This window comes from Lolium perenne, chromosome 5, assembly GCF_019359855.2.
Source record: "Lolium perenne isolate Kyuss_39 chromosome 5, Kyuss_2.0, whole genome shotgun sequence".
NCBI classification, from domain to species: Eukaryota; Viridiplantae; Streptophyta; class Magnoliopsida; order Poales; family Poaceae; genus Lolium; species Lolium perenne.
This window is the reverse complement of record NC_067248.2, coordinates 158,333,975-158,359,754: the sequence shown is the minus strand read 5'-3', so window position 1 is coordinate 158,359,754 and position 25,780 is coordinate 158,333,975. Positions and strand designations below refer to the sequence as shown.

The 25,780-nt window shown below is 40.1% G+C and overlaps 1 protein-coding gene across 1 annotated transcript; it reads right to left on the bottom strand.

Annotated features, from left to right (window-relative positions):
- Nucleotides 1-18,132: 18,132 nt before the first annotated feature.
- Nucleotides 18,133-21,985, bottom strand: LOC127303693 (uncharacterized). Its single transcript, XM_071820948.1, has 3 exons — nt 21,061-21,985; nt 18,960-19,180; nt 18,133-18,829 (listed from the first exon to the last, which is right to left on the bottom strand). Exons 1-3 carry the CDS (start codon nt 21,983-21,985, stop codon nt 18,158-18,160), a joined length of 1,818 nt encoding a protein of 605 aa, XP_071677049.1. The 3' UTR covers nt 18,133-18,157.
- Between the last annotated feature and the right edge of the window lie 3,795 nt (nt 21,986-25,780).

The window sequence follows — 25,780 nt, the reverse complement described above, 5'->3', positions numbered from 1 at the left end:
TTTTTTTTAGTTTGAGTACTTTGCATCTTTGTGGCATAGTGGGATGAAGCGGCCCGGACTAACTTTACATGACCGCGTTCATGAGACTTGTTCCTCGTTCGACATGCAACTTGTATTGCATAAGAGGCTTTGCGGGTGTCTGTCTCTCCTACTATAGTGAAGATTCAATTTACTCTTCTATTGACAACACTAGTATCACCGTTGTGGTTCATGTTCGTAGGTAGATTAGATCTCTCTCGAAAACCCTAAACCACGTAAAATATGCAAACCAAATTAGAGACGTCTAACTTGTTTTTGCAGGGTTTGGTGATGTGATATGGCCATAATGTGATGATGAATATGTATGAGATGATCATTATTGTATTGTGGCAACCGGCAGGAGCCTTATGGTTGTCTTTAATTTTCATGTTGAGTAGTATTTCAAAATAGTTGTAATAGTTGCTACATGAGGTGAACAACCATGAAGACGGCGCCATGGACCTTGACGCTACGCCGACGATGATGGAGATCATGCCCGTTCATGATGGAGATCATGTCCGTGCTTTGGAGATGAAGATCAAAGGCGCAAAGACAAAAGGGCCATATCATATCACATATGAATTGCATGTGATGTTAATCCTTTATGCATCTTATTTTGCTTAGAACGCGACGGTAGCATTATAAGATGATCCCTCACATTAATATCAAGATAATAAAGTGTTCTCCCCTCGTATGCACCGTTGCCAAAGTTCGTCGTTTCAAAGCATCTCGTGATGATCGGATGTGATAGATTCAACGTTCATATACAACGGGTGTAAGCCATGTTGCACACGCGGAATACTTGGGTTTGCTTGACGAGCCTAGCATGTATAGACATGGCCTCGGGACAACAAAAACCGAAAGGTTGAACACGAGTCATATGGATGATATGATGAACATGTTGATGTTCACCATTGAAGCTACATCATCTCACGTGATGATCAGTTTTGGTGTAGTGGATTTGGATCGTGTACCACTTAACAACTATGAGGGATGTTGTATTAAGTGGGAGTTCATTAGTAATTAGATTAAAACATGAACTAATTATCATAAACATAGTCTGAGTAGTATTTTGAATTAATTTTGTAGTATTGGCATCCGTTTTTCTACCATGCGCTAGTCTTGTTATTGAGATAGAAATACTGTTAAAATCTGACAAGAAACTTTATGAACTGGTACCGTATTGTTAAAGAATCAAGAAGTGATTAAGTCCTATAGCAAACTTTTAGTAAACCTCACATTGTTGATTCAAAGAGCTATGGTTTCAATTAGTACATAAAGTTATCTTGTCTCCGTGAAAATCGAAGTTCAAATCTGTTTGAAAAGTAAGGAGCTGAAAATTTAGTTTTCATAAATAATCAAGGTATGAGATATATGTGATATCTAAGACCTTATTGCAAGATGATAGAATATAATTTGGTGAGACTACATAAACTCATAAGTTTTATGGGAATGTACGAAGGTTGAAGACGCAAGGCGTCCCAATCCTCCAACTATTGGGGCACTAACAATATTCGCATATCCATGAAGTTATCATCCTTAGTATGCACCGTTGCTAAGACTCGTCGTATCGAAGCATCACGTGATGATCGGGTGTTATATATTCTACGTGTGCATACAACGGGTGCAAGCCAGATTTGCACATGCGAATACCAAGGTTAAAATTTTATGAGCCTAGCATGTACAGACATGGTCTCAGAAAGTCATCATGATACAATGGATAAAATTATGAGTGAAATTGTTCATCATCTTACAAGGTTACTAATAGTGAAATCCGGAACACTTGTCATATGATGATCAACTTCAAAGTAAGAACCTCAAGGTTATTGGTATTTGACCAACAAACCGAGAAGTTATTGAAGTTGATGTGTTTTTCTGAATAATGAGGAAAGCTAAAAGAGAAACTACAAACGATTATTGGCAGAAAGAAAGAAAAGACTAGAATGTCTAGCTCAGGTGTATATAAATGATATACATGTTATGGTTATATTCCTAGTTAGGTCACACAATGAAATTCTTGGGTATTTGTACCATATTGGTTGTTATGAAGTGTCATACAAAACAACGCAATACAAGAATACAATGGCCTAAGTGACTGACAAGGAATATGATAGGAATGCACGACTGGAACAAAATAAAGTGTTATTATGTTCGTCGTTAGCATTCTATCTAGCCCTTAGAATTTATAATAAAGAACTTAATAATTGTTATTTTGCTCTGGTCAAATGAAAACAATGAGTTGTTCAAATTATGACATTACTCCATATACGATGGATAAGTTATTATAAATGGTGAAACACACATACATAACACTGACGCTAAAATGCCATAAGGCAAATGATTTGAATTCCACTTATTTGTGGAACCGCCATTTAGGTCATGTTAGAAAGGAACGCATGAAGGAACTCCATGCAAATGGATTTTTGGAGTCATTTGATTTTTGAATCATTTGGTGCTTGCAAATCTTTTCTAAAGAGAATGATTAAAATACCGTTCATAGGCCAAGAGTTGAACGAGCAACTAACTTAGTGAAAACATACATGATGATATATGTGGTTCACTGGGCATAGTTATGTGCGGGAGATTCTTCTACTTCATGAAAACTTCCAACAATAAATTGAGTATATATATGTGGATATATTCGATAAGGAAGAAGTTTGAAACATTTGAATGGATTCAAATAAATTTCAGCATGAAGTGGAAATCATCGTAATAGAAATATCAAATATCTATGATTGGATCATTGGGAAAATATTTGAATTACGAGTTTTAGCGAACATCTAAGAGAGTCATGAAATTGTTCTACAACTCACATTTCTTGGAGTATCATAATGATGATATAGTATCCGAGAGATGTATCCAAACCTTGTTGGATCAATGATGAGATAAAATATTGATGCCATTATATTTTTTTGTGGATTATGCTTTAGTGACTACCACTTTTACACTTAACTAGCAAAAGTGCCCGTGCGTTGCATCGGGATGAACAAATACTCTAAGCTTCATCAAACACTTTGTGTTGACACTTATCTTTTTTATCACCATCGTCAATGGTGGTCATATTTTTTCCTATTCATGATGATAATAATTACTATAGTTTTCCCTATTCATGGTATCACGGGCCTTGGCTCTTGACGACTCAGTGTTTCCAATGTAGATCGGGAACGACGGCTTTGACGGTCTGGGAGTAGGCCAGTGATGCTGCCGGCGCGTTCTCGGCCTGGGTCTGAGAGTAGGCAAGTGACGCCGGTGGCCACCGTACGTGGCGGTGGTAATTAATCGAAAAACTTGTGAAAGAAAGTAGTACGTACCACAAGAATGAGCCTGAGATGTTGCACATTCTTTCAGCTATCGAAAAACCTGTTTGTAGTTGCTGTTGTTCATCCACTCAATGTATGTCTTAAAAGCTTCGGAAAGCACGCAACTACATCTCTGACAACATTGTGGTAGGTCAGTACGTAGTAAACGGGAAGTGCGCGCTAGAGAAAGGAGGCCATGGCCGTCGCTGGCTCTGTCTTATGTGCTCCTTACTCGCTGTCCTAGCCATCGTCTTGTTCCCCTACCTCAGCAGACGACGACGTACAGGGTCGCTGTGCCACAGTCGACGTGCCGCATTGGCGGGCTCCCCGCACCTCTGCCGACTCATCGTGCGAGGTCATGGTGTTCCGGTAACATGACTTCGCGACACACGGCCCATCACCCGCATGCTCTGCCTGGCGCCATGGCCACCGGATCGTCGACCATTGAACTGCTCCTGGCGCGTGCACTCCTTCCAGGCAGCTGCTTCGGGCGGTGGAGGAAGCGGCGTCGGCGGCCCAGCTGCGGCTAAACTCAGCGGAGTTTCGTCACCGGCTGCATCATCATCGAGAGCAGGTTCAAGGACGGGGCCATGTTCCTGATGCTGCTAGGAGCCTCGGATGCGGGGCGAAGATGGTGCTTAACATGAGCTTGCCTCACTTCCACCCCTCGTCTCGCCTGGCTTGATTTGCTTCGTCCGGCTACAGCACATATGTTAGCAATTTGGCATCGATCGGTACATCTGTGTATGTACATCGAACAGTTTGCTTGTTCGTCTCCGATCATCCTTGGAGTAGGAATCATCCCGAACGGAATCAGAGATCTTGCGGACGTCCTCCTTGGTGGCCCTCGCGTTCCTGGACGGTGCCTTCCAAAATTCATCTAGTAGACCGGATCGTCGACGAAAAATCCTTACAAAAGTTGATCGGTTGCCAACTCGCCGGCGAAGATTTTCATGAGTGGTTTGATGGATACCTAGGCCGGACGGTGTATATGTAAGCGTTTATGTAGCTGGAGTAATCGTACCTGGATGTCGACCTAGAGACCTAACCTGATACGTACCCAATCTTACCTGAACATCGACCTAGAGACCTAGAGACCCTATGCCCGACAGATTCGTGACCTAGACAGACTCGTGCATTAGACGTGCATGTCGCTGACTCAAGCGTCGAGGGTTCGGTTCCTAGCGAGAAGCTGGATCGTGATCAGCTGGGCCGGCCCAAGACGGTTGGACGACAATTAGGCTGGACCACAGGGCAGCGCGATACTTCATACCAACAGACGATGACTTTGTATTAGACGTAGGATGGACTGCGGGTTGAATTAGAAAAATCTGAAGGGCTAAAGTGAAAAATGCCCGACGGACAACGGAAACAATCCTCCCTTTATTATTAGGTATAGATAGAGCATCATCATGATCCGTTGAAATGATACCATACGAGTTATGGCATGGGTATGAATCCTAATAGTCTTTTCTTAAAATTTTGGTATGCATAGCATAAGTAAATAAGTTTACAACCAAAATCGGATGAATGTCTTTGTTGGTTATCCCAGAGAATTGATTGGGAATTCTTCCCACTATGTAGACAAAGACAAAAGTGTTTGTCAATGTTTCTTATTTCCAAGAAATTGTTTCTAGCGAAGTATTTGAGTGGGAGAACAATAGAACTTGATAAGGTTTATGAACCTGAGCATAATGATCAGAGTAGTGCAGCATCGGAATTGGTTCCGGAAGCGGCCACGACGATCATGGCTCCCATGACTACAAAGTGTTTTAGCCATGGAGATCGAAGTACTTATTGAACCTTGTAGGTATGGTTTACTTTGTGATCAAATAAATGATTTGTGGACAAAGGATTGATTTTGAACAATGATAAACCAACTACAAACAAAGAAGTTATGATGGGCCCTGACTCCATTAAAATGGCAGTACGCCATGAAATCCAAGATAGATGAATACTTTCTTGAAAGTAAATGGATCTATGGACTTGGATGAAATATCCTTGAAGAAGCTCAACTTGTCGAAAAGTTGTTTACGACAAAATTCAAAGAGTTGACTACGATAAGATTAGATCTTCCGTAGCAATGCTTATAGTCTATGTGGATTATTCTAGTAATCACTATATATTTCTTTTATGAAATATGCTAGTAGGATGGCAAAATACACTACTTAACAGAAGTGTGTATTAAAGGTGTATACAAGATACAACAAATTGTTTTGCTAGTCCGTGGAATACTAGATAGGTATACGAACTTCAATTGGATGAAGTGAGTATTACGAAGTTGGAATCTTCACCGGATGAAATAGTCAAAGAGTTTTTGATTTCATTAGAGACGATGAAGAGGCTTGCATTTGCAAGAAATTAAGTGGGAGCACTGAGACATATTTATAATACTTATGTAGATGACATATAGTTGGTTATAAATGATGTAATTATATACTTGATTAAAAGGTTTCATTGAAAATTAACTTCAATGAAAGGATATGGACTGAAACATATTTAGTGTCAAGATCTATGAAGATAGATTGAAATACATAATAAGTTTAAGTCAAAGTACATAGAATGGATATTGAAGTAGTTCAATATAGAAATATTAAGAAAATGTTCTTGTCATGTGAAGGTTTAACAAGACTTGAGTGTATCTGACACTCGATGAGTAAAAACGCATGAGTGATTTTAGATCATGAATAATATGTACAAAATCAGATATCTTGTGCTCTAAAAAGTTATGAGCATATACCAGAATGATTCATGTGATGAGTATTGAACAACAGTAAGAATATCCTTGAGTACTTTAGAAGAACCAAGGATATATATATATATATAATTTTGTATGGAGAAATGGCAAACAAATCGCTGTAAGGTGTTGCACCGATATTGGTTTTGTCACATATAAAATACAATTTCAATCTCAAATTTGACAAAGTGTTGTTTAAAAGGTAGCACAATGAGCTAGAAGTTATCTATGTTAGATTTAGAAGAGTTCTAAATATTGTGACGGATTCTAAAAACGAAAGGCAGAGTATGTCATTGTTTTGACAATGACTGAGGATGTTACGTCAAAAGGTTCTTTGAAAACTTGGTGTAGTTCCGATAGTGTCAGAACTTTGAAGCTATATTGTGTATGACAATATTAGTGACATATTTCAGACCGCGAAATTAAGGTTCCACCAGAAGACCAAACATATTTAATGCCGACTCATTTGGAAATGAGTGATGCGTTAAGACACAAATGAATTACAAAATACATACGTTTCTGAGCGTGTCAGATCCGTTGACTAAAGCTCTCCCTAGGGAAAAGCATGATCAACACCAGAATGCCATGGGTGTTAGGTACATTAATCTAGATTATTGAGTCTAGTGCAAGTGGGAGACTGAAGGAGATATGCCCAAGAGGCAATAATAAAAGTGGTTATTATATATCTTTGTGTTTATGATAATGTTTACATACCATGCTATAATTGTATTAACCGAATCATTGATACATGTGTGTTATGTGAACAACAAGGAGTCCCTAGTAAGCCTCTTGTATAACTAGCTTGTTGATTAATAGATGATCATGGTTTCGTGATCATGAACATTGGATGTTATTAATAACAAGGTTATGTCATTATATGAATGATGTAATGGACACACCCAATTAAGCGTAGCATAAGATCACGTCATTAAGTTATTTGCTATAAGCTTTCGATACATAGTTACCTAGTCCTTATGACCATGAGATCATGTAAATCACTTATACCGGAAAGGTACTTTGATTACATCAAATGCCACTGCGTAAATGGGTGGTTATAAAGGTGGGATTAAGTATCCGGAAAGTATGAGTTGAGGCATATGGATCAACAGTGGGATTTGTCCATCCCGATGACGGATAGATATACTCTGGGCCCTCTCGGTGGAATGTCGTCTAATGTCTTGCAAGCATATGAATAAGTTCATAAGAGACCACATACCACGGTACGAGTAAAGAGTACTTGTCAGGAGACGAGGTTGAACAAGGTATAGAGTGATACCGATGATCAAACCTCGGACAAGTAAAATATCGCGTGACAAAGGGAATTGGTATCGTATGTGAATGGTTCATTCGATCACTAAGTCATCGTTGAATATGTGGGAGCCATTATGGATCTCCAGATCCCGCTATTGGTTATTGGTCGGAGAGAAGTCTCAACCATGTCTACATAGTTCACGAACCGTAGGGTGACACACTTAAGGTTTGATGTCGTTTAAGTAGATATGGAATATGGAATGGAGTTCGAAGTTTTGTTCGGAGTCTCGGATGGGATCCAGGACATCACGAGGAGTTCCGGAATGGTCCGGAGAATAAGATTCATATATAGGAAGTCATTTTCTAGGTTTGAAAATGATCCGGTATTTTCTCTGGAAGGTTCTAGAAGAGTCCGGAAGAAATAAGGATGGAAGGTGGAGTCCCAGAGGGACTCCACCCACCTTGGCCGGCCAGCCTAAGGGAGGAGGAGTCCCAAGTGGACTCCCCACCATGGTGGCCGGCCACCCCACCAAGGAAAGGGGGGAGTCCCACTCCCCCTAGGTTTGGTCACATGGAAGGTTTTTGTTGGGGTCTTATTCGGACACTTTGACCTAAACCTTGGGGCTTCCACCTATATAAAGAGGGGAGGAGAGGGGCTGGCCGGCCACCACAACACCACAACACCACCATGGCCGCACCCCTCAAGGCTGCCCTAGCCGGCGCCCCCTCTCCCAAACCCTAGCGGTTCCCTCCTACCTCTCTCTCCCACATAGCTTAGGCGAAGCTCTGTCGGAGATCTCCACCACCACCGCCACCACGCCGTCGTGCTGCCGGGATTCCGAGGAGGATCTACTACTTCCGCTGCCCGCTGGAACGGGGAGAAGGACGTCGTCTTCATCAACACCGAACGTGTGACCGAGTACGGAGGTGCTGCCCGATCGTGGCACCGTGATCAAGATCTTCTACGCGCTTTTGCAAGCGGCAAGTGATCGTCTACCGCAGCAATAAGAGCCTACTCTTATAGGCTTTGGAAATCTTCAAGGGTTAGTCTCGTTCATCCCCTCGTTGCTCCCATCTTCTAGATTGCATCTTGGCTTGGATTGCGTTCTCGCGGTAGGAAATTTTTTGTTTTCTATGCAACGAATCCCTACAGTTAGTACCGATGATGCTGCATCTCACCTTAATAATTTTGTTGAACTTTGTGAGAAGCAAAAGTATAAGGATGTAGATGGTGATATTATTAAACTGAAATTGTTTCCTTTCTCTTTGAGAGGAAGAGCTAAAGATTGGTTGCTATCTTTGCCTAGAAATAATATTGATTCTTGGGTTAAATGCAAAGATGCTTTTATTGGAAAGTATTATCCTCCTGCTAAGATTATATCCTTGAGAAGTGACATAATGAAATTTAGACAATTTGATAATGAACATGTTTCTCAAGCTTGGGAAAGAATGAAATATTTGGTAAGGAATTGTACCACTCATGGACTGACTACTTGGATCATCATCCAAACTTTTTATGCAGGACTGGATTTTTCTTCAAGAAACCTTCTGGATTAAGCTGATGGAGGTACCTTTATCTCCATTACTTTGGAGTCTGCAACAAAACTCCTTGATGATATGATGATAAATTATTCTGAATGGCACACCGAGAGGGCTCCACAAGGTAAGAAGGTAAATTCTGTTGAAGAAACCACCTCCTTGAGTGATAAGATTGATACAATTTTGTCTATGCTTGTTAATGGTAAAGCTCATGTTGATCTCAATAATATTCCTTTAGCTTCTTTGGTTGCTCAAGAAGAGCATGTTGATGTCAACTTCATTAAAAGCAATAATTTTAACAACAATGATTATAGGAATAATTTTGGTAGTAACAATTATAGGCCATATCATTCTAATAATGGTAATGCTTATGGAAATTCTTATGGTAATTCCTACAACAACAATAAAAATGCACCCTCTGATCTTGAATTCATGCTTAAGGACTTTATTAGTAAACAAACTGCTTTTAATAAATCTGTTGAGGAAAAGTTTGGTAAAATTGATGTTCTTGCTTCTAAAGTTGATAGCCTTGCTCTTGATGTTGAACTTCTTAAATTAAAGTTTATGCTCATGATGTTAAAGAAATTAAAACTTTGAATGCCATTGAAGTTAGAATTGATGACAATGTTAGGATGTTGGAGGATTTGCATGCTAGGTGGGAAAGAGAGGATGAAATTGCTAGAAATAATAATTTGACTAAAGTTTGTACCATTACCACCACTAGTAGTGCTGAAGTCTCAAATGCTATAAAACCTCCAACTATTAATGGTAAAATAACTCGTGTATGAAAAGTCCCCACTCCTTCTACAAAATTGCCTAGAACCACTGAAATTGTTTCTGATAAGAGTGCTGAAATTTTCCGAAGTGTTGGAGACAATAGTCCTTTTACCTTTGATAATAATGGCTTTGATTTTTATAATTGCAATATCTCTGAAGTAATTAAGTTCTTACAAAATCTTGCTAAAATTCCTAATGCTAGTGCTATAAATATGGCTTTTACAAAACATATTACAAATGCTCTCATGCAAATTAGAGAAGAGAAATTAAAACATGAAGCTTCTATTCCTAGGAAGTTAGAAGATGGTTGGTAGCCCATCATTAATATGAAAGTGGATGACTTTGATTGCAATGCTTTATGTAATTTTGGTGCGAGCATCTCTGTTATGCCTAGAAAAATCTATGATATGCTTGATTTGCCACCGTTGGAAAAATGTTATTTGGATGTTCATCTTACTGATATTGCTAAAAATAAACCTTTGGGGAGAGTTAATAATGTTCTTATTATGGTTAATAATAACTTTGTTCCCGTTGATTTTGTTGTTTGGAATATTGAATGCAATGCTTCTTATCCTATATTTGGGGAAGACCTTTTCTTAGAACTGTTGGTGCTGTTAGCTATTGATATGAGAGATGAGATTATTAAATATCAATTCCCACTCAAGAAAGGTATGGAACACTTTCCTAGAAAAATAAATAAGACAACTTTTGAATCTATTATTAGGGCAAGTTATGATATTGATGCTTCCTCGCTTGAAAATACTTGATGCGAGCTCTTTTTCTGCGTCTAGCGGAAAGGCGTTAAAGAAAAGCACTCTTGGAAGATAACTCATGTTTTATTTCTGTAATTTTTATTTTGTTGAGTCTTGGATGTTATTACCTCTGTAATAACCTCTCCTTATCATTTTTATTTCGTTTTTCTGCCAAAAGTAGCCTCTAATTGGAAGAAAGTAAAATTTGGGGAAGTTGCTGTCCTGAAAAGATTCTGTGCTGTCACAAAAAATTCCTATTCCTATCCAGAACGTAATTTTGAGCTGATAATTTTTGAGCATATGCGCCAGGTTATTATATAACTTCAGTTAGTTTTTCACTTTTCTATTTGAGCAACAGAGGATTTTCGAAAAAATCGATCTTTACATGTTGTTCTGTTTTGACAGATTTCTGCCACTATTTGCATTTGCCTCTTAATCTCTTTCTTTTTGAGTTCTCTTGAGAGAAAGAGCTTTTTGACGAAGTTTCTACAGTATCTTATATTTTAATGTATGTTTGACATATGTTATAACTGAATCCAAGTGGATTTGTTATTTTGATTGCACTAATGCTGCTAATGAAAATTGTGTGAAGTTTTGTATGAAGGAAGTTTTCAAGTGTAGGGAGAGAAGAATGATGTAATGAGATGAACTATGGACAAAAGCTCAATCTTGGGGATGCCCATGTCACCCCAAAAAATATCCAAGAGGTACAAACGTCAAAGCTTGGGGATGCCCAAGGAATCCCCTTCTTCATCAACAAAGTATCATGTCATCTTTCTAGACGCTATATTTTTATTGCATGATATGCTATGTGTTGTTCTTGGAGCGTCTTTATTTTAGCTTTTAGTTTTCTTTTGTTTTGTTTGTTGTAGCATATGGTTGGACCCTAGCATATTTGTTTTCTAGAATGACACACTCCATTTTAATTGCATAGAACACTCTAGTTTTCACTCATATAGTTCTGCGAGTGTTCTCTTTTGGTAGTACTGCGTTTAGCTCTGGTTTTCCACTCGTATTTTGTTCAGAGATTTTTAGCTTTCTTTAGTTAGGTATGATTAGCTCTCTGATCTTTATTGATTATTATCTATGAGAGTTGTTTCAAATAAATTGATTGGTGTTGGAGACAAGTAAAATGTTTCATGCATATAGTGATGCAAAAGGAAGCTTGTTTATACTGTGGCTTAGACTTTAGCATGTCATGTTGGATATTATTTTAATCATATGCTTAGTTGTTATTGTTGTAGCATGATTTGTCTCAAATAGCTGAGAGTGCAAAATGTTCCATTGAAAGAATCATGTGTTGTTTCCATCATAAAAGCATAATATTGTGGTATTCTCCTTTGATGATTTATTGGGTTGACTTGGCACATGTTTACTTCATGTTATGACTACAAACCAGTCACCTAAAGCCTATATCATCATTTTGTTGTTTTTGACTTGTAACATCACTTTATGCTTTGATTAATAATATTTTGTCGCTATGCATGATTAAGGTCATTATTGCTCTTTTAGTTGGTCGCTCCCAGTCTTTTGCTAGCATTCGCCTGTACTGAGTATGTGCTCTACCCATGCATCCAACTCCTCAAAACCAAATTTTGCCAATTGTGTCCACCATACCTACCTATATGTGGTATTTCACCGCCACTTCAAAGTTAATTGCTTGTGTGCTAGCTTTAAATCTTAAAAAATTGGCAAAATAGCAGTAGCTAGATGGTTGTCTTCTCCAACTTATGCTTCATGTTTAAAACTTGTGAGTTGCCTATCATGATCAAGATCATCTTTATATAATACTACATGTTGTGTTTGCTGGGATCCAATGAATATTGAATACTATGGTTGAGATTGATTATATACTTATCATATGTTATTTGTGATCTTGCATGCTCTCTGTTGCTAGTAGATGCTCTGGCCAAGTATGTGCTTGTGACTCCAAGAGGGAGTATTTATGCTCGATAGTGGATTCATGCATCTAGTAATCTGGGAAGTGACAATAATTTCTAAGGTTATAGATGTGTTGTTGCTACTAGGGAGAAAACAACAATGCTTTATCTAAGGGTAATTCTATTGTTTACTTTACACACTTTGCTTAATGCAATAATCAGTTGCTTGCAACTTAATACTGAAAGGGGTGCGGATGCTAACCAGAAGGTGGATTATTAGTCATAGATGCAGTTGGATTACAGTCTACGTATCATGTTGTAATGCCCAAATGAAACTCATAGTAATCATTTTGTCATGTATTGACTCTATTCTGTCAATTGCCCAGCTATAATTTATTCACCCAGTATGTTATTTATCTTTATGGAGAGACACCTCTAGTGAACTGTGGACCCCGGTCCTTACTTTTACACTGATAAAATCATCTATTGCAAACACCTGTTCTGTTTACTTACTACAAACACTGGTCTCTTTAAATCAAAAAACAAACATCTCTTTTCACACTAGATGGTTAATCCTTTGTTTTCAGCAAAACCAGTGAGATTGACAACCTCACTGTAAGTTGGGGCAAAGTATTTTGGTTGTGTTGTGTGCAGGTTCCACGTTGTTGCTGCCGCCGATAGTGCGTCCTACCAAAAGTCAGCTAGCAACACCTTCAAAAGTGATTTATTTTTTCTACTGGTCGATTAAATGGTTTCTTACCGAGGAAAAATTTGCTACTGTGCTCATCATACCTTCCTCTTGGGGTTCCCCAACAGTGTGCCCTGCACAACATCACCTATTTCCATCATTGAACACAACCCCCTTAAAAGTAAACTAGATATGTCTCGTAAACTGAAGATGAAATACACTAGCAAGTCTTGTAGACGTTTCCTTCATAAATCATTTAGCAGTGCTTCCCAAAGTTCGATTAAACTTAGGTTTTATAGGGAAAAAACTTACCATACTACAGTCCGTAATCCGGATCGGATGTATCAACCCTTTTTCTGGCGCCGTTGCCGGGGAAGCAATTTCGTATTCCGGTAATTTTACTAAAGACCTTGTTAGTTATCTTATTTTTAGTTTAAATTTTTTATTTACTGTTTTACTTTTACTTGAAAAATCAAAAAATAGTTACTTGTTCTTTTTCAACCATAGAAGAAAAATCCAAAAATATAATCACTATGGCAAAAAAGAAGCTTCAGGAATATCCTATCCCCAATGATAATTTTATTCGTGCACCCATAAATTAACTCGCTGTTGAAGTGGAGAACTATGAAATTAAGCCTAATCTTTTAAGTTCGGTTTAGCAGAACGAATTTGGAGGCTTAACCGCTGAGGATTCAGGTATGCACTTAAATACATTCACTGAAATATGTGATATGATGCGCATTAAAGATGTTGATCCAAATGCTATTAAATTATGCTTGTTTCCCTTTTCATTAAGAGGAAACGAAAAGAACTGGTTGCTAGCTTTTCCTAAGGGCGATATAACTTCATGGGATGAATGCACTAATATTTTTATGACTAAGTTTTTTCCACCAGCAAAGACTATGCAACTGCGTTCTAATATTACTGGTTTTAGACAAGATGACCGCGAGCCACTAGCTCTTGCATGGGAAAGGATGAAGGAGGCCACCATGAACTGTCCAAGTCATGGAATGGAGGATTGGTTAATCCTACATTTATTTTATAATGCCCTTAACCCAATGTCAAAGTCTATGCTTGATACTGCAGCAGGAGGAACATTCATGAGCAAGCCAGTTGAGCTAGCAAGGAGACTTCTTGATGATATACAATGCAACCATGCCCAATGGCATATAGAAAGATCCTCCTCAAGAAAGGTGAATGCAAACATCGAAGGTAACAATGAAAAAACTTACTTCGAAGGTAGATGCGCTTTTAAATATTCTAAAGGGTAAAGAAACTACCCAAGTTAATGCCATCACCAATACTAAAGTTGATGAAATAGACTTCATAGCAAGAAAACCTTATAACCCTGCATGGAAGAGTCAAAACTATGGCTCTAATTTTTCTAGACAATATAATAATAATGCAGGAGTTCCTAATAATATCTTCACCAACGGTAATGGAGCAAGCAATGGTAATACTTCAATTGAAAGTACTTTCAAGAATTTTATGCATGCTCAAGCTGAACAAAATATTACCCTTACAAAGCTCACTGAAAATCACAACACTATGTTAGGGAATTTTTCTAACCAAACCATTTCTCTTAAGAATGATGTTCAAGCTCTACAAGAGAGGACGAAGACCGTTGAGACACAAATGGGGAAGATATCTGAAATCCAAACTATTATACTTGCAAGATTTATAGGTAAACCAGAATCAAACCCCATTGAAGACCTCAAGATGATCAGGATTGAAAGAAATGGAGAAGCACTTGAAGAACTGGACTATAGCAATGCTCCAACACTGAGTATTCCATGGAAGATCTCATTAAAATGGCCACGGTAACACCCCTTAATCAATAAAGGTAATGATGAAAGGTAACATCAATTTATACATGAGGTAGCATGCAAAGTCTGTGATTTAGAACAACAGTATAACAAGCTAGCTACAAAACTTTCAGCTAAGCTTGATACTATATTTAAGCACACTATTAAAATCCATTTTGGAAAGAATGAGGTGGCTGCACTTTATGATCTTGGTGCAAGGGTCTCCGTAATTTCAAAGACGTAAGTTATAAATGGGGCCATTTAGAACAACTGAGTTAAGACTGCACTTAGTTGATTCAACATATATACAAGTTGTAGGGATAATAGATAATATTGTAGTCGAGATTAAAGGATGTACTGCTCTTATTGATCTTATTATTGTGGACATGCCTGAAGATCATGTAGCTCCTATAATCTTAGGAAGGCCATTTCTTAGAACTATTAAAGCGCTGATTATTTTAAAGCGCTGATCAATTTGCATGAAGAGAACGTGAGGATTGGATTACCATCCAAAGACCCATTTGTAGTGCATTTCGCTAGAAAGAAGAAGGCCAAAACTAAGGATGATGGGATCATTACTTTTAAAGCTAACTATTTTGGAGTGGGTCTTCCACTTCCAACTCTTAAGTGATGACCATCTTGGTCAAGCTAATTTAACTTAACTAGAAGCGCTTCATGGGAGGTAACTCATGCTCAATAAAAAAAATCTAGTTTTTGTTCAAGTTTAATGTTTAGTTTTATTTGTTTGTTTGTTTTGTTTTGATTTTAATAAAGACTATTCATGAGATCCTTGGAAAAGAGGAGAAGAAATTAAACAACAACGCATTTTTTCATTTTTCATGCTAACAGTTGCCATTCTTAATATAAATGTTGTTTTTTCCTTAGCCGTTTTCGAGGTAGTGTTGATGCATAAAGGCACGTGAAAATTGCACAGAACTGTTTGAGGTTCGCAGGCTACAATAACTTTGGCGGCCATCGGTATGTGAACGCGCCCGTACCGCATCCACGACCACGAAAGAGAAAAGTTGAAGATTTCGTCGAAACAGACCGTAAGTTTGGCGATCATCGGTACGGTCAGACCCGACCGTACCGTGCGCCCGTACCGCTTCGACGATGAAAACATCAATTCTTCGAAAACATTCTGTAAGTTTACCGAGCATCGGTACGAGGGGATATACCGCGTCGACCGACTTATTTCAAGGCGGCTGCACCTGCGCCCGTACCGTGCGCCCGTATCGCGGTCGGACGACTGAAACAGGCAGGGCCCAACCCAAAATTTCATATTCTCTCTCTCTTCCTCCTTCAAACTCAAAACTTACTCCATTGGATCTTCAAATTCGTTCGTTCTTGATTCGATTCCTTGCACTCCATCGAAAGTATGGTACATTTCTCCTCCGATTCCAAACTTTTTATTCGCGAATGCATGTTCTAACTTTTGTCATTATCAATCTAGACTTAGGTCATATTATCAACTTCATCACCTTAATGAGCATGCTAGATCGCAATTTTAGAGGAGATTATTTTATAAGATGTGTAGAGGATGATCATATGTCTATTTTTATTGGATCAGATTTTTATTTTTAGTTAATTTTTTTTTGAGCCGCACGTGCGTTGTGGCTGCACAGGATGCACTACCGGTTGAAACCACACCCGTTTCGCTCGGCATCGAGTTTGAAGACCGCCATCAACTCAACCGTTTCAACTGTCTCAAGGACCGTTGGAAAGAGGAGGCTCGGGGACAGCCGGATCTGGTCGTGGCGATCGGAGAGGACACCGGGAGGAGGAGATCAGGCTAGCTTTCTTATCTCTAGAGATAAGAAAGCTATTTGCAAGTCACGGTTTTTTTCTTTTCCGTACAAGTTATATCATACATATTGGTCATGTTAGTTTTGTTAGCAATGTATCATGAAATACTACATGGAAAGGTTAAAATAAGAAAGTTATTAAGAGAAAGATTAAGAGATTACAATCCAGATATGGAAGCGACATCTGTTCCACCATTCGTGCCGGATTTTTTTTTTCATGTACCCAATTTATCCTTTGATGAAAATATACTACTACTTGAGTCAACAAGTATTGATATATCTGAATTGTCTAATCTATTGTCTTGGACGGCTGTCATTTGTTTGTCCCTACCATAAAAATCTTCTACCATTACTTTGATCAACTAAATGTGAAATATAAAGAAGTGAAAAGGAAGACAAAAGATGGAATGACAACCTTAGTAGAAAAAATGTTCTAACCTCATCCCCCCTCTTCTTCTCTCTCCTTGCTACAGTATCTGAGTGAGGTTTTCTCCTCGCCGGGCCAAACCGAAGCCGAACTCGTCGACGATGCCGGTTGAGGGAGGCGGAGGGGAGGCGCCGAAGTTCACTCTGTAAATACTAGGGTTAGGTTTCGGCAAGATGCCGGTAGTTGGTTTAGAGTAGGTGTAGGTCCAGGTTGGTCTAGCGAGATCTGGAAGCTAGGGTTTTTCCTCGCCTTGTTCGAGCTCCTCTGGCCGGAGTTGGAATTGGTGGTGCAGGCCACTGCACCGTCAAATAAGATCGCTGCGAGTGTTCTCTTGAAAGTACAGTTCGATTTTGCTGCGCTGTCCTCTCTGGCCGGCCATGGTGGCGGGGGGATTTGGGCATGTGCAGCATCTTCTGTACCGGCGAGGGCGCCTCGGGTCGCAACTTTCTCTCTGGCCGTCCATGGTGGCGAGGGGAGGCGGTGCTGCAAGAGAGTTGGTCGTTCCTGCTTCCAATTTGTTGCATCCCTTCTTTCTTCTTCCTCTGGACGGTCGTGGTGGCGAGGGGAGAACCAGTAGGGAGGTGATGCAGGAAGTGGAGCTTCAACGGTAGTGGGATGCCAAGAAGCTCAATCTGCGGCAGATCCCAAGCATCGGCGAATCCAGCCGCCATTATCCTTGGCCAAGGGGGCCTCTCCGCACCTCGAAAGAATTTGCTCCGGGAGATTCTACTTCCTCCAGGCTTTTATGCCATTGTGGAGGATCTACAATCTCGGCACGGTGACCCATCCTGACGGCGAACCAAGTGGTGTAGTCCCTGGCGTCGCCACCAGCGACCGTGGCTCGAGATCCTGTCAACGACGCGGTGGAGAAGGACTTGATTGCTTTTAATTTATCTTTCTGGGGTCCTTCTTGTAATTTTACAGGACTACTGTGCTTGCTTTGTTCAAGCCAGGGTCTTTTATGTAATTGTGCCCACCGATTAATAGAGCTTCTCGGCCCTTCGGGGCCTTCCCTGTTCAAAAAAGAAAAAAGACAACCTGAGGCGAGCCATGAAGATCGATATACACATATTTCAACATTTTAACAATTCAAGGGTTAAATAGTCAGTACACAAATATATTTTAACAGAACACCAAGAGTTCGGTACACAAATAGCTGGATAGATGATACAGAAATCTTCAAGTCTCTACCGCTGGGCAATCCACCAAGAGGTCCAGCTTCTGCTTGACAAGGAGGGACCAAGCAACAACGACCTTTATCTTACAGGTGCGAACTGACCATTCCTTCTCAATTGTTTGGCATTTCTGGGCAGGGAAGACAATATTCCATTCACGATCGACAGGGCCTGATTTGGAGTAGGAGTATATGCTAACTTTCAATCCTCCTCCTGATGGAACTGAGACAACATTCCTTGACAGATGAAGGTAACCATGTGAACCGACACCGACACGCACTTCTTTATTTTTACTACCACCACCAGGTCCACCACAACAATCAAGCAACACAACTTCATCTGCAGTAACATCCAAGGATCCACCAACTTGATCTGCGGCAGCTTCCAAGGAGCAAGCAACTCGGCATCCATATTCAAAAGGCCATTCCCCTTCAACAACGCAAACACCCACGATAGTGGCCTGGACTGCTCTAGAAAGCTGATGAAGTTTTAACACCGCTTTACACAAGCTGTTCTCGAACATGAGAGAGGTACCTGTACCGTCATAACGCTTGCTAAGAGTGATCAATTCTTTACCCTGAGACTTCTCTCCCTCTTTTATTTTGAGTTCAACCTCAAAATCAACATAGTCCAGAGCTACAATTGCACGAGACGGACCAGTCAAACATAAAGAACCCTGCAAGCATCATAACGGTTAATACCTAGCTGTAATGTTTTCATAAAAAATGCTTTACTTAATTGCCATAGGCTACAAAAGCATGAAGAAGAAAAAAGAAACCAAGAGAAAATTGAATACAGTGCCATACATTTTCATCGAGTTCTTGGTGGTCAAGGCTTGACTGAAAAAAGACAAGGTTGCGGTTGCGATCCACAGTGTCTCGAGCAGAGACCATTCCATACAGTTTGAGTGGCCATTTCAGTTCTCCTTTTAGTTCAAGAATTTTTATGTAATAGATCTCCAAGGTGCTCCCGATCACACCACAAGAGGATTGGATGGTATGCGTAAAGTGCATAGGGCTCAAGGTGGCTGCAGCAAAAAATAAAGCCAAGATGCCATCAGAAACATAAATATGAACAACCAAATCCTGCAAAATACACTCCCTTTCTTATACAAGGAGAAAGGAAACTAGTGATCTGCTACAATCTGTACACAAGAAAAGAGATCAATAAACAAAGGGACCGAAAAGACCAATCGATCTTCATTCGAATTTTACATGCTGTCCCTTATTTTTGCTTGTATGTCAAGACTAACAGCCCTGCAAGATATTCCAGTAGGGTTTCGCTTTTGACACATCTGAACCCTTTTTCTACGAACTTAACGGAGACCCAACAAAGCATATTCCACATGAATACTCTAAGTTCAGTTAGCAACCAGACTTATCGCACTAATATTTCAAGCAAAAATATGAATACTCCACTGTGTAAATCATGAACATTGGAACTGTAAAAAGTGTTTAAATATAGAAGTGAATGATAAAAGTGCTTACAAGTAGAAGCAAAGAAATTTTAAACTTCATAAATGATCATGAAACAAATACAAGCAAAAAAAAAGAGCAGCAGAAACAACACTACCCTATAAAGCAGAAGTACAAGTAGAAAAAACAGTAATAAATTATAGAAATGATCACCGTAAATAAAGAAGCTAAAAGTCAAGTCATGCTTGCGAACATATATATTGAAATAAACTCTACCCTAAATCATGAAGCAAAACGATATATACAAGCCCTGAAAACATTGTTACTTGTGATGCGTTCAGAATAATACCACAGAAAACACATTTACTCAACACTGTAAATCATGTACAACTAGACAGCAAAAATAGCTTAAGAAGCACAGTAATTCATGTACAAACAGTCTAATGAATAGTACCAAGCTACAAAACAAGTCCAAAATGCTATAATCCTATATCTGATGTTTGTCTAAACTAAAAGAAAAGTTCAGAGATAAAATGATCGCTTTGGACTTATAATTCAACCAAAATTACAACTGCCTACACAACAGAAATAGTGAACATTTCAACTGTAAGAAGTTCAGACAGAAACACTGTAAGATCTTGAAGTTAACACATGAACTGAAAGTGGACTTATTGAACCAAAAAACACAATGACAGGAGCGGCTGGTACTCATCATCTGAACCGTAGGGAAGTTCTAAAAACTGAAACTCATATGCACTTGATCAAGACAGAAAAGCAAGTTCTAAAAAGGGTTGGCCATATGCATTTTGACTGCCCTTTTGCATTTTTTACTCTAAAATCTTAAATTCAAGAAAAATGAAAATTTCAATTCATGAACATGAGGACTAATTTTTTTGTAGAACACAAGTTTGCTGCCAAGTTAAGAACAAAAAAATACATCACTTCAAATCACATCATATTGTAGCATTGGAGGGAATACCGTGACCCCCCAACATACATTAGGCCTCATAAGGGGAAAGTATTACTCCAAATTTACAATAGAAATTGGTTCTTAAAGAAAACTCTATACATTGCACCTATAAGAAAAAAAAAATAATGGTTCTAACTCATGAAAATAGCCTAGCAAACACTCAAATCCTAGTGATAAAAAAAATATCCACATCATTTCGGAAGCTGTAAAACAAGTGTGTTGCATAATATAACTGTGGTTTCTCTAAACTGAAAAGATCAACATCATACTTTTCACTTAGATTTGGACCAAAATGACAATAGCAAACAAGGCTTACTCGAACTCTCATCAATAGGGGCCATATCAAAGAAAAATCATCTAAATTAATGAGCCCCCAAACAACAGAGCACAACAACCAGCTCGAGAGGAACAAAAACATCCCGCACTAATTAAAAATACAAATTTAAGTTCTATTGCTGGTGACATGCAAGAATTTCAAGACAAGCAGAGAGATGAAACAATTCAAGTAGCATGTTTTCTTACTTTTGTCTTTGAAGTCACCGCACCTTACGCTCTTGCTGCCCCATATGCTATTCCAACCATCCCGATCATCCATGAAGAATTTCCTCTCGACCTTCATCCCCTCCACGAGATACTCCCTTGTGTCTGGGTCAAGGTCAAGGTTCTCGTGGTCCTGGTCCTGCTCCTGGTCCTGGTCCTGGTATTCCGGGCCACCATCATTGAACAAAAACTTCTTCCACTTATTTCCCTCCTCCTCCTCCTCCTCCTCCTCCTCCTCCTCCTCATCATCATCATCATCATCATCATACTTCTTCATCTCCTTTTGCCTCTTCTCCCATTGCTTAAATTGTGCTATGGCCCGCTTCCTAGCCTCCCATACCCGTTTCGTCTCCCTCTCTACCTCATCCCTGTAGTCCTCCTCCATCTTCTTGGTAATTACCAAGGTCAACTTGTTCTCGAAACCCAAGGGGGATGAAAGGAACTTGTGGCAGAAATCCAATAATGCGAACTCATGCACCCTCTCCTCCGGTTTATTAGGAACACACATGGTATCTATGCAAAACTTCTCGCAGGCGTCCTTTAATCCGGATGTCGAGTTAAGCAGCTCATCGGCCATGTACGAGGAGATGGCGGCACCATCGGGTTTGGCCACAACATAGGCCATAGACAGCATCCTGTGGACCAGGTCATCCATATCCTGCAAGATAGAATCAAGGTACCAATCGAGTTGTTCGTCTGTCGAGGCCGACTCCCTCTCGATCTCCTGGACGGGCCCCGTCGTGAAATTATTTGCTGCGAGTAAGGTCTCTGGTTGCCCTAGCCGCTTCCATGAGGAGACCCCGGGGGTGAGGGAGGAGAGCAGCTCCCTGCGCTCCCTGCGCAGGGAAAGGATCTCCTTTAGCACGATAGAGGACTCAGACTGCTGATCCTTGTAGTAGATCTCCATCTCCCTCAAAGATGCTCGGTCTGTCTCCCTAGTTTTGTCGGGGGTGATTCAGGCTTTGCCGTCTACGAGTATACTCGCAGCCGCCGCAGCAGCCCCAGCAGCCGCCGCCTAGCCCTATAAAAAAACACCGACCCAGCGTAACCTGGTCGCATTGTTGCCAGCTTAACATACCTGGTCCTCGACCGCGAGAGGCTGCGAGGGACACGATTCCATCAGAGCAGAACCACGCTCTGAGAGGAGCTAGTCACCTAGATCGATACAAACACCGACTCGGTCGATTCCATATAAGCCACCGAGGCACCGCCGAGATGCCGAGTAGGCGATCCCTCCCGTCTGTGGCGATGTTGTTGTGCCACAGCTTGACGCGGCGGACTCCTGAGAATGTTGCAGGGCGGCGCGGCAAGATACACTCAGAGTGGAAGCGTTTCAGCCGAACTTGGTGCTCCTAGAGTGGCGGATTCCGCATGGATGCCGTTGCGAGCTTTGTGAACTCTGCTGCCTAATTGCGTAAGAATGACGTTATTCTGAGTTCTTCATGCATTGTTTTCAGATCCATGGTGCTTCCAGATGCTTTGCTTTTGATGGTATATTTTTTCTCCCCTGTCACATGGCCAGAGGGCCTGAATGAAGTTCTTAAGTTGCATACAAATCATCCAAGTCATCTTGTCGCTGGTACTGACCTGAAGCTACTGCGACCAGCGACCAGCCATCTGTAGGCTCTCTTGTTTACCCCGCGAGATCCTTGAAATTGGCCCATATCTATGAATATTGTAGGGTCTTCGTACACATGTGAATTTTAAAAAATATATTTGTTGATGATCTGGGAAGTAGGTCCATGGAGGTGCGATTTGGCAGTCAAAACACGTAAGTTCAGACTTTTTTTGCGAGGGAAATCAAATTTTATTAACTTTAGATAGAATGACAATCAGTGTCTAAATCACCTGCTACTTCCTGGGGAAGTATCGGAGCCATGAATTCTACCTAAATTCACTAACAGATGACTAACATAGTTACAGGTACGATCAATTTTAGCGACTTGAATTTCCCTTTTCCCGGATCATCGCCCTAATTTACTTGAACTCTTGAAGTATACTTAGTCAAGTTCAGGGTACCATCATTGATCAGTGTACGTAATTGCTTCCGCACAGCCTGACTCAGTCACAAACCTGCCAGTGGCAACCGTCATGGCTTCTGCTATACCCAGTTCCATTGCTGATATCTCTGGCTCTGTTCCATCTATGTAGTGGCAGTAAGGATCACATTTCAATTGCGGTCTCTAATTACTATACCTCCTCCAACCGAGTTGTCATTTGCACAGGATCCATCAACATTGAGTTTCCGTAAACCCCTAGCGGGAGACGTCCACTTCTGCTCACCCTTCTTTTCTCCCATGCTAATATCTTTGTCAGGCTGAAACCTTGCCTATGAAATCATCATCTTCCCATTCTCCAAATCCGCTATGGGATGTTGCTTGATCGGCAAGAGTGAGTCCAGGTAGCTCATTAAGAACCGTTTGGAGCCTTCTATCAACGGTAATGCCTTGTCATGTGTAATTTCATTATGTACAAACCACATTCTATCGATGTAAGTTCAGGCTTTACACTTTATTACTTTATGAACTTTGTAGCAGATTTACTTTATTGTTGGTTTATGAGGTCTCGAGTAGACAGTGCTGAAGTGGGGTGCCGATGCAAAATAGAATAGCACATGTGCTATATTTAGATTGTCGGGTGGTGCTGGAAGTGTTTGAGCCGCACTATCTCGGGGCACCCAATAAAGAGGGCACCGCTCGGATATTGGCTCAAAATGCAGTGAGGGGATTTTCAGGAATGATTGGAAGGATCGGCTGGATGCATTGGAGTTAAAAGAATTGTCTTTCTGGTTGGCAGGATATGTACAAGGGTCAAACTAGAGAGTGCAATGTCGTGCTTGAAGTTGTGGCTGACTATGATCGATGGATTTGGCCTGCTTTTTTTGGCATCGCTAAATCCAAAATGACATCAATGTGCTCCAGCGCTCACTGGTCTTTGGTAGAATTACTGAAGGCCATGCCTCTGCAATCAACTATGAGATCAATGGCCACACATACAATAAAGGATCTTACCTGGCCTATGTCATTTATCCTCCCTGGGCAACATTTGTAAAGAAAATGTCCACCCCCTTTACTGAGAAAATGACATGGTATTCACAGTGTCAGGAAGGATGACGAGCAGGTATTTGGTGTGTTGCAAGCTCGTTTTGCTATTATCAAGTACCCTTCTCTAACATGGTCCAATTCTTATATGTGTGAGGTGATGAATGCATGCGTGGTCATGCACAAGATGATCATAGAGAGTAGTGAGCATGCTAATCCGGATGCTAAAGACATGACCTTCGAGAATCAGGGGCCTCTTGCTTAAGTTGATCATGAGGTGTCGGCCGAGTTTGGGGCTTTCATCGCCATGCATCAAGAAATTTGTGACAAACAAGTTCATCTCCAACTTCGCGATGATATGGTGGAGCATTTGTGGGCGAGGAAAGAAAACATAGCTTGATGTGTCTCTTGCACTATTTAATCGCCTAATTTTATTCGTTTTAACTATTATAATGAACTATTTGATTTGTTGTGTAAGATACTAAATTATTTTCTTGAAATTATTATAATAAATAATCAATTTAGACTAACAAAATTTGGGGAGCAATTTGGAGGCGCTGGTTTAATATGAGTTGCTTTAAAGAGAAGAAGTTTGGGCGGTTTAATATGAGTTGCTACCTTTCCTAAAGATATGTATTTCTCATTCCAATTCACCTTCATGCTCCTCAATATATCATTCGACCAATTCATGCATAGCACCATATCAGACGCAACTAGTGGTAAACCTCCGTGGATTAGAGGTTAGCACATGTTGCTTAGAAGGATCTATTTCAATGAAACCAATAAAGAACTAAAGATCTAATATATAAGAACTTAATAGCCTTATGTAAAAAAGAACCAAATGTAAATTTGAGTATTCGAGATCTTCTACCCACCCTACCTTATCTGGTCTATTAGGTTGTGGAAGCTCCTTCTTCGTATCTACCTCTTAACTTCTAGCCGACAAAGATTATTGATGCATTAATGTTTGGTGTGCTAGGTCATACATTCATGGTACCAAATTAGTGTTCGGTTACTAGCCTACTATACCTACCACGATGACACATTCCATAAGTGAAGTGAAAAATATCCACGAAGGATAGCTAATTGCCGAGGTTGCCAAAGAGCGTCAAAAATACTTTTTCTGGCATTTTTTTATAAAGATTTCCCCCATGGTTAGCCATTTGGTGTATATAACCGCGTGTCAGCCCTACCATGTCGTAGTGGTTCATAATTGATCATGCATCAGAACACTATAAACATGATCGCACATGCACTCTATCGATTCCAATTGATTAAGCCTTATGAGAGCTGCAATTTTGAATTGCTTAACAGTGTCATTAAACATCCGTGGACATGCTAGATAGATTCCACGAGTGTGAGGTACATGTTTACGTGCACTAGGTTGAAATGGAAGGTTTTATAATGCCACGTATAAAATCCACCCAACAAATAACCACCTCCCAATAATCGTGTCTACACAAACTCGTTGGTCTTTCTCACTATTCATTCTCTTACAAAACTAGACTTGTATGTTCGCACTGCGTGATCTCTGCAGCACCGTCCGAAGACGAAGATAGACGATGTCCTTGACCTAGCTATGAACAAGAAGAGGTTCCTTTTCTCTGAGATGAGGGCAGAGTAACTTGCTTGTGAGTTTCTTCTCCTTTTGTCGCGGAGGT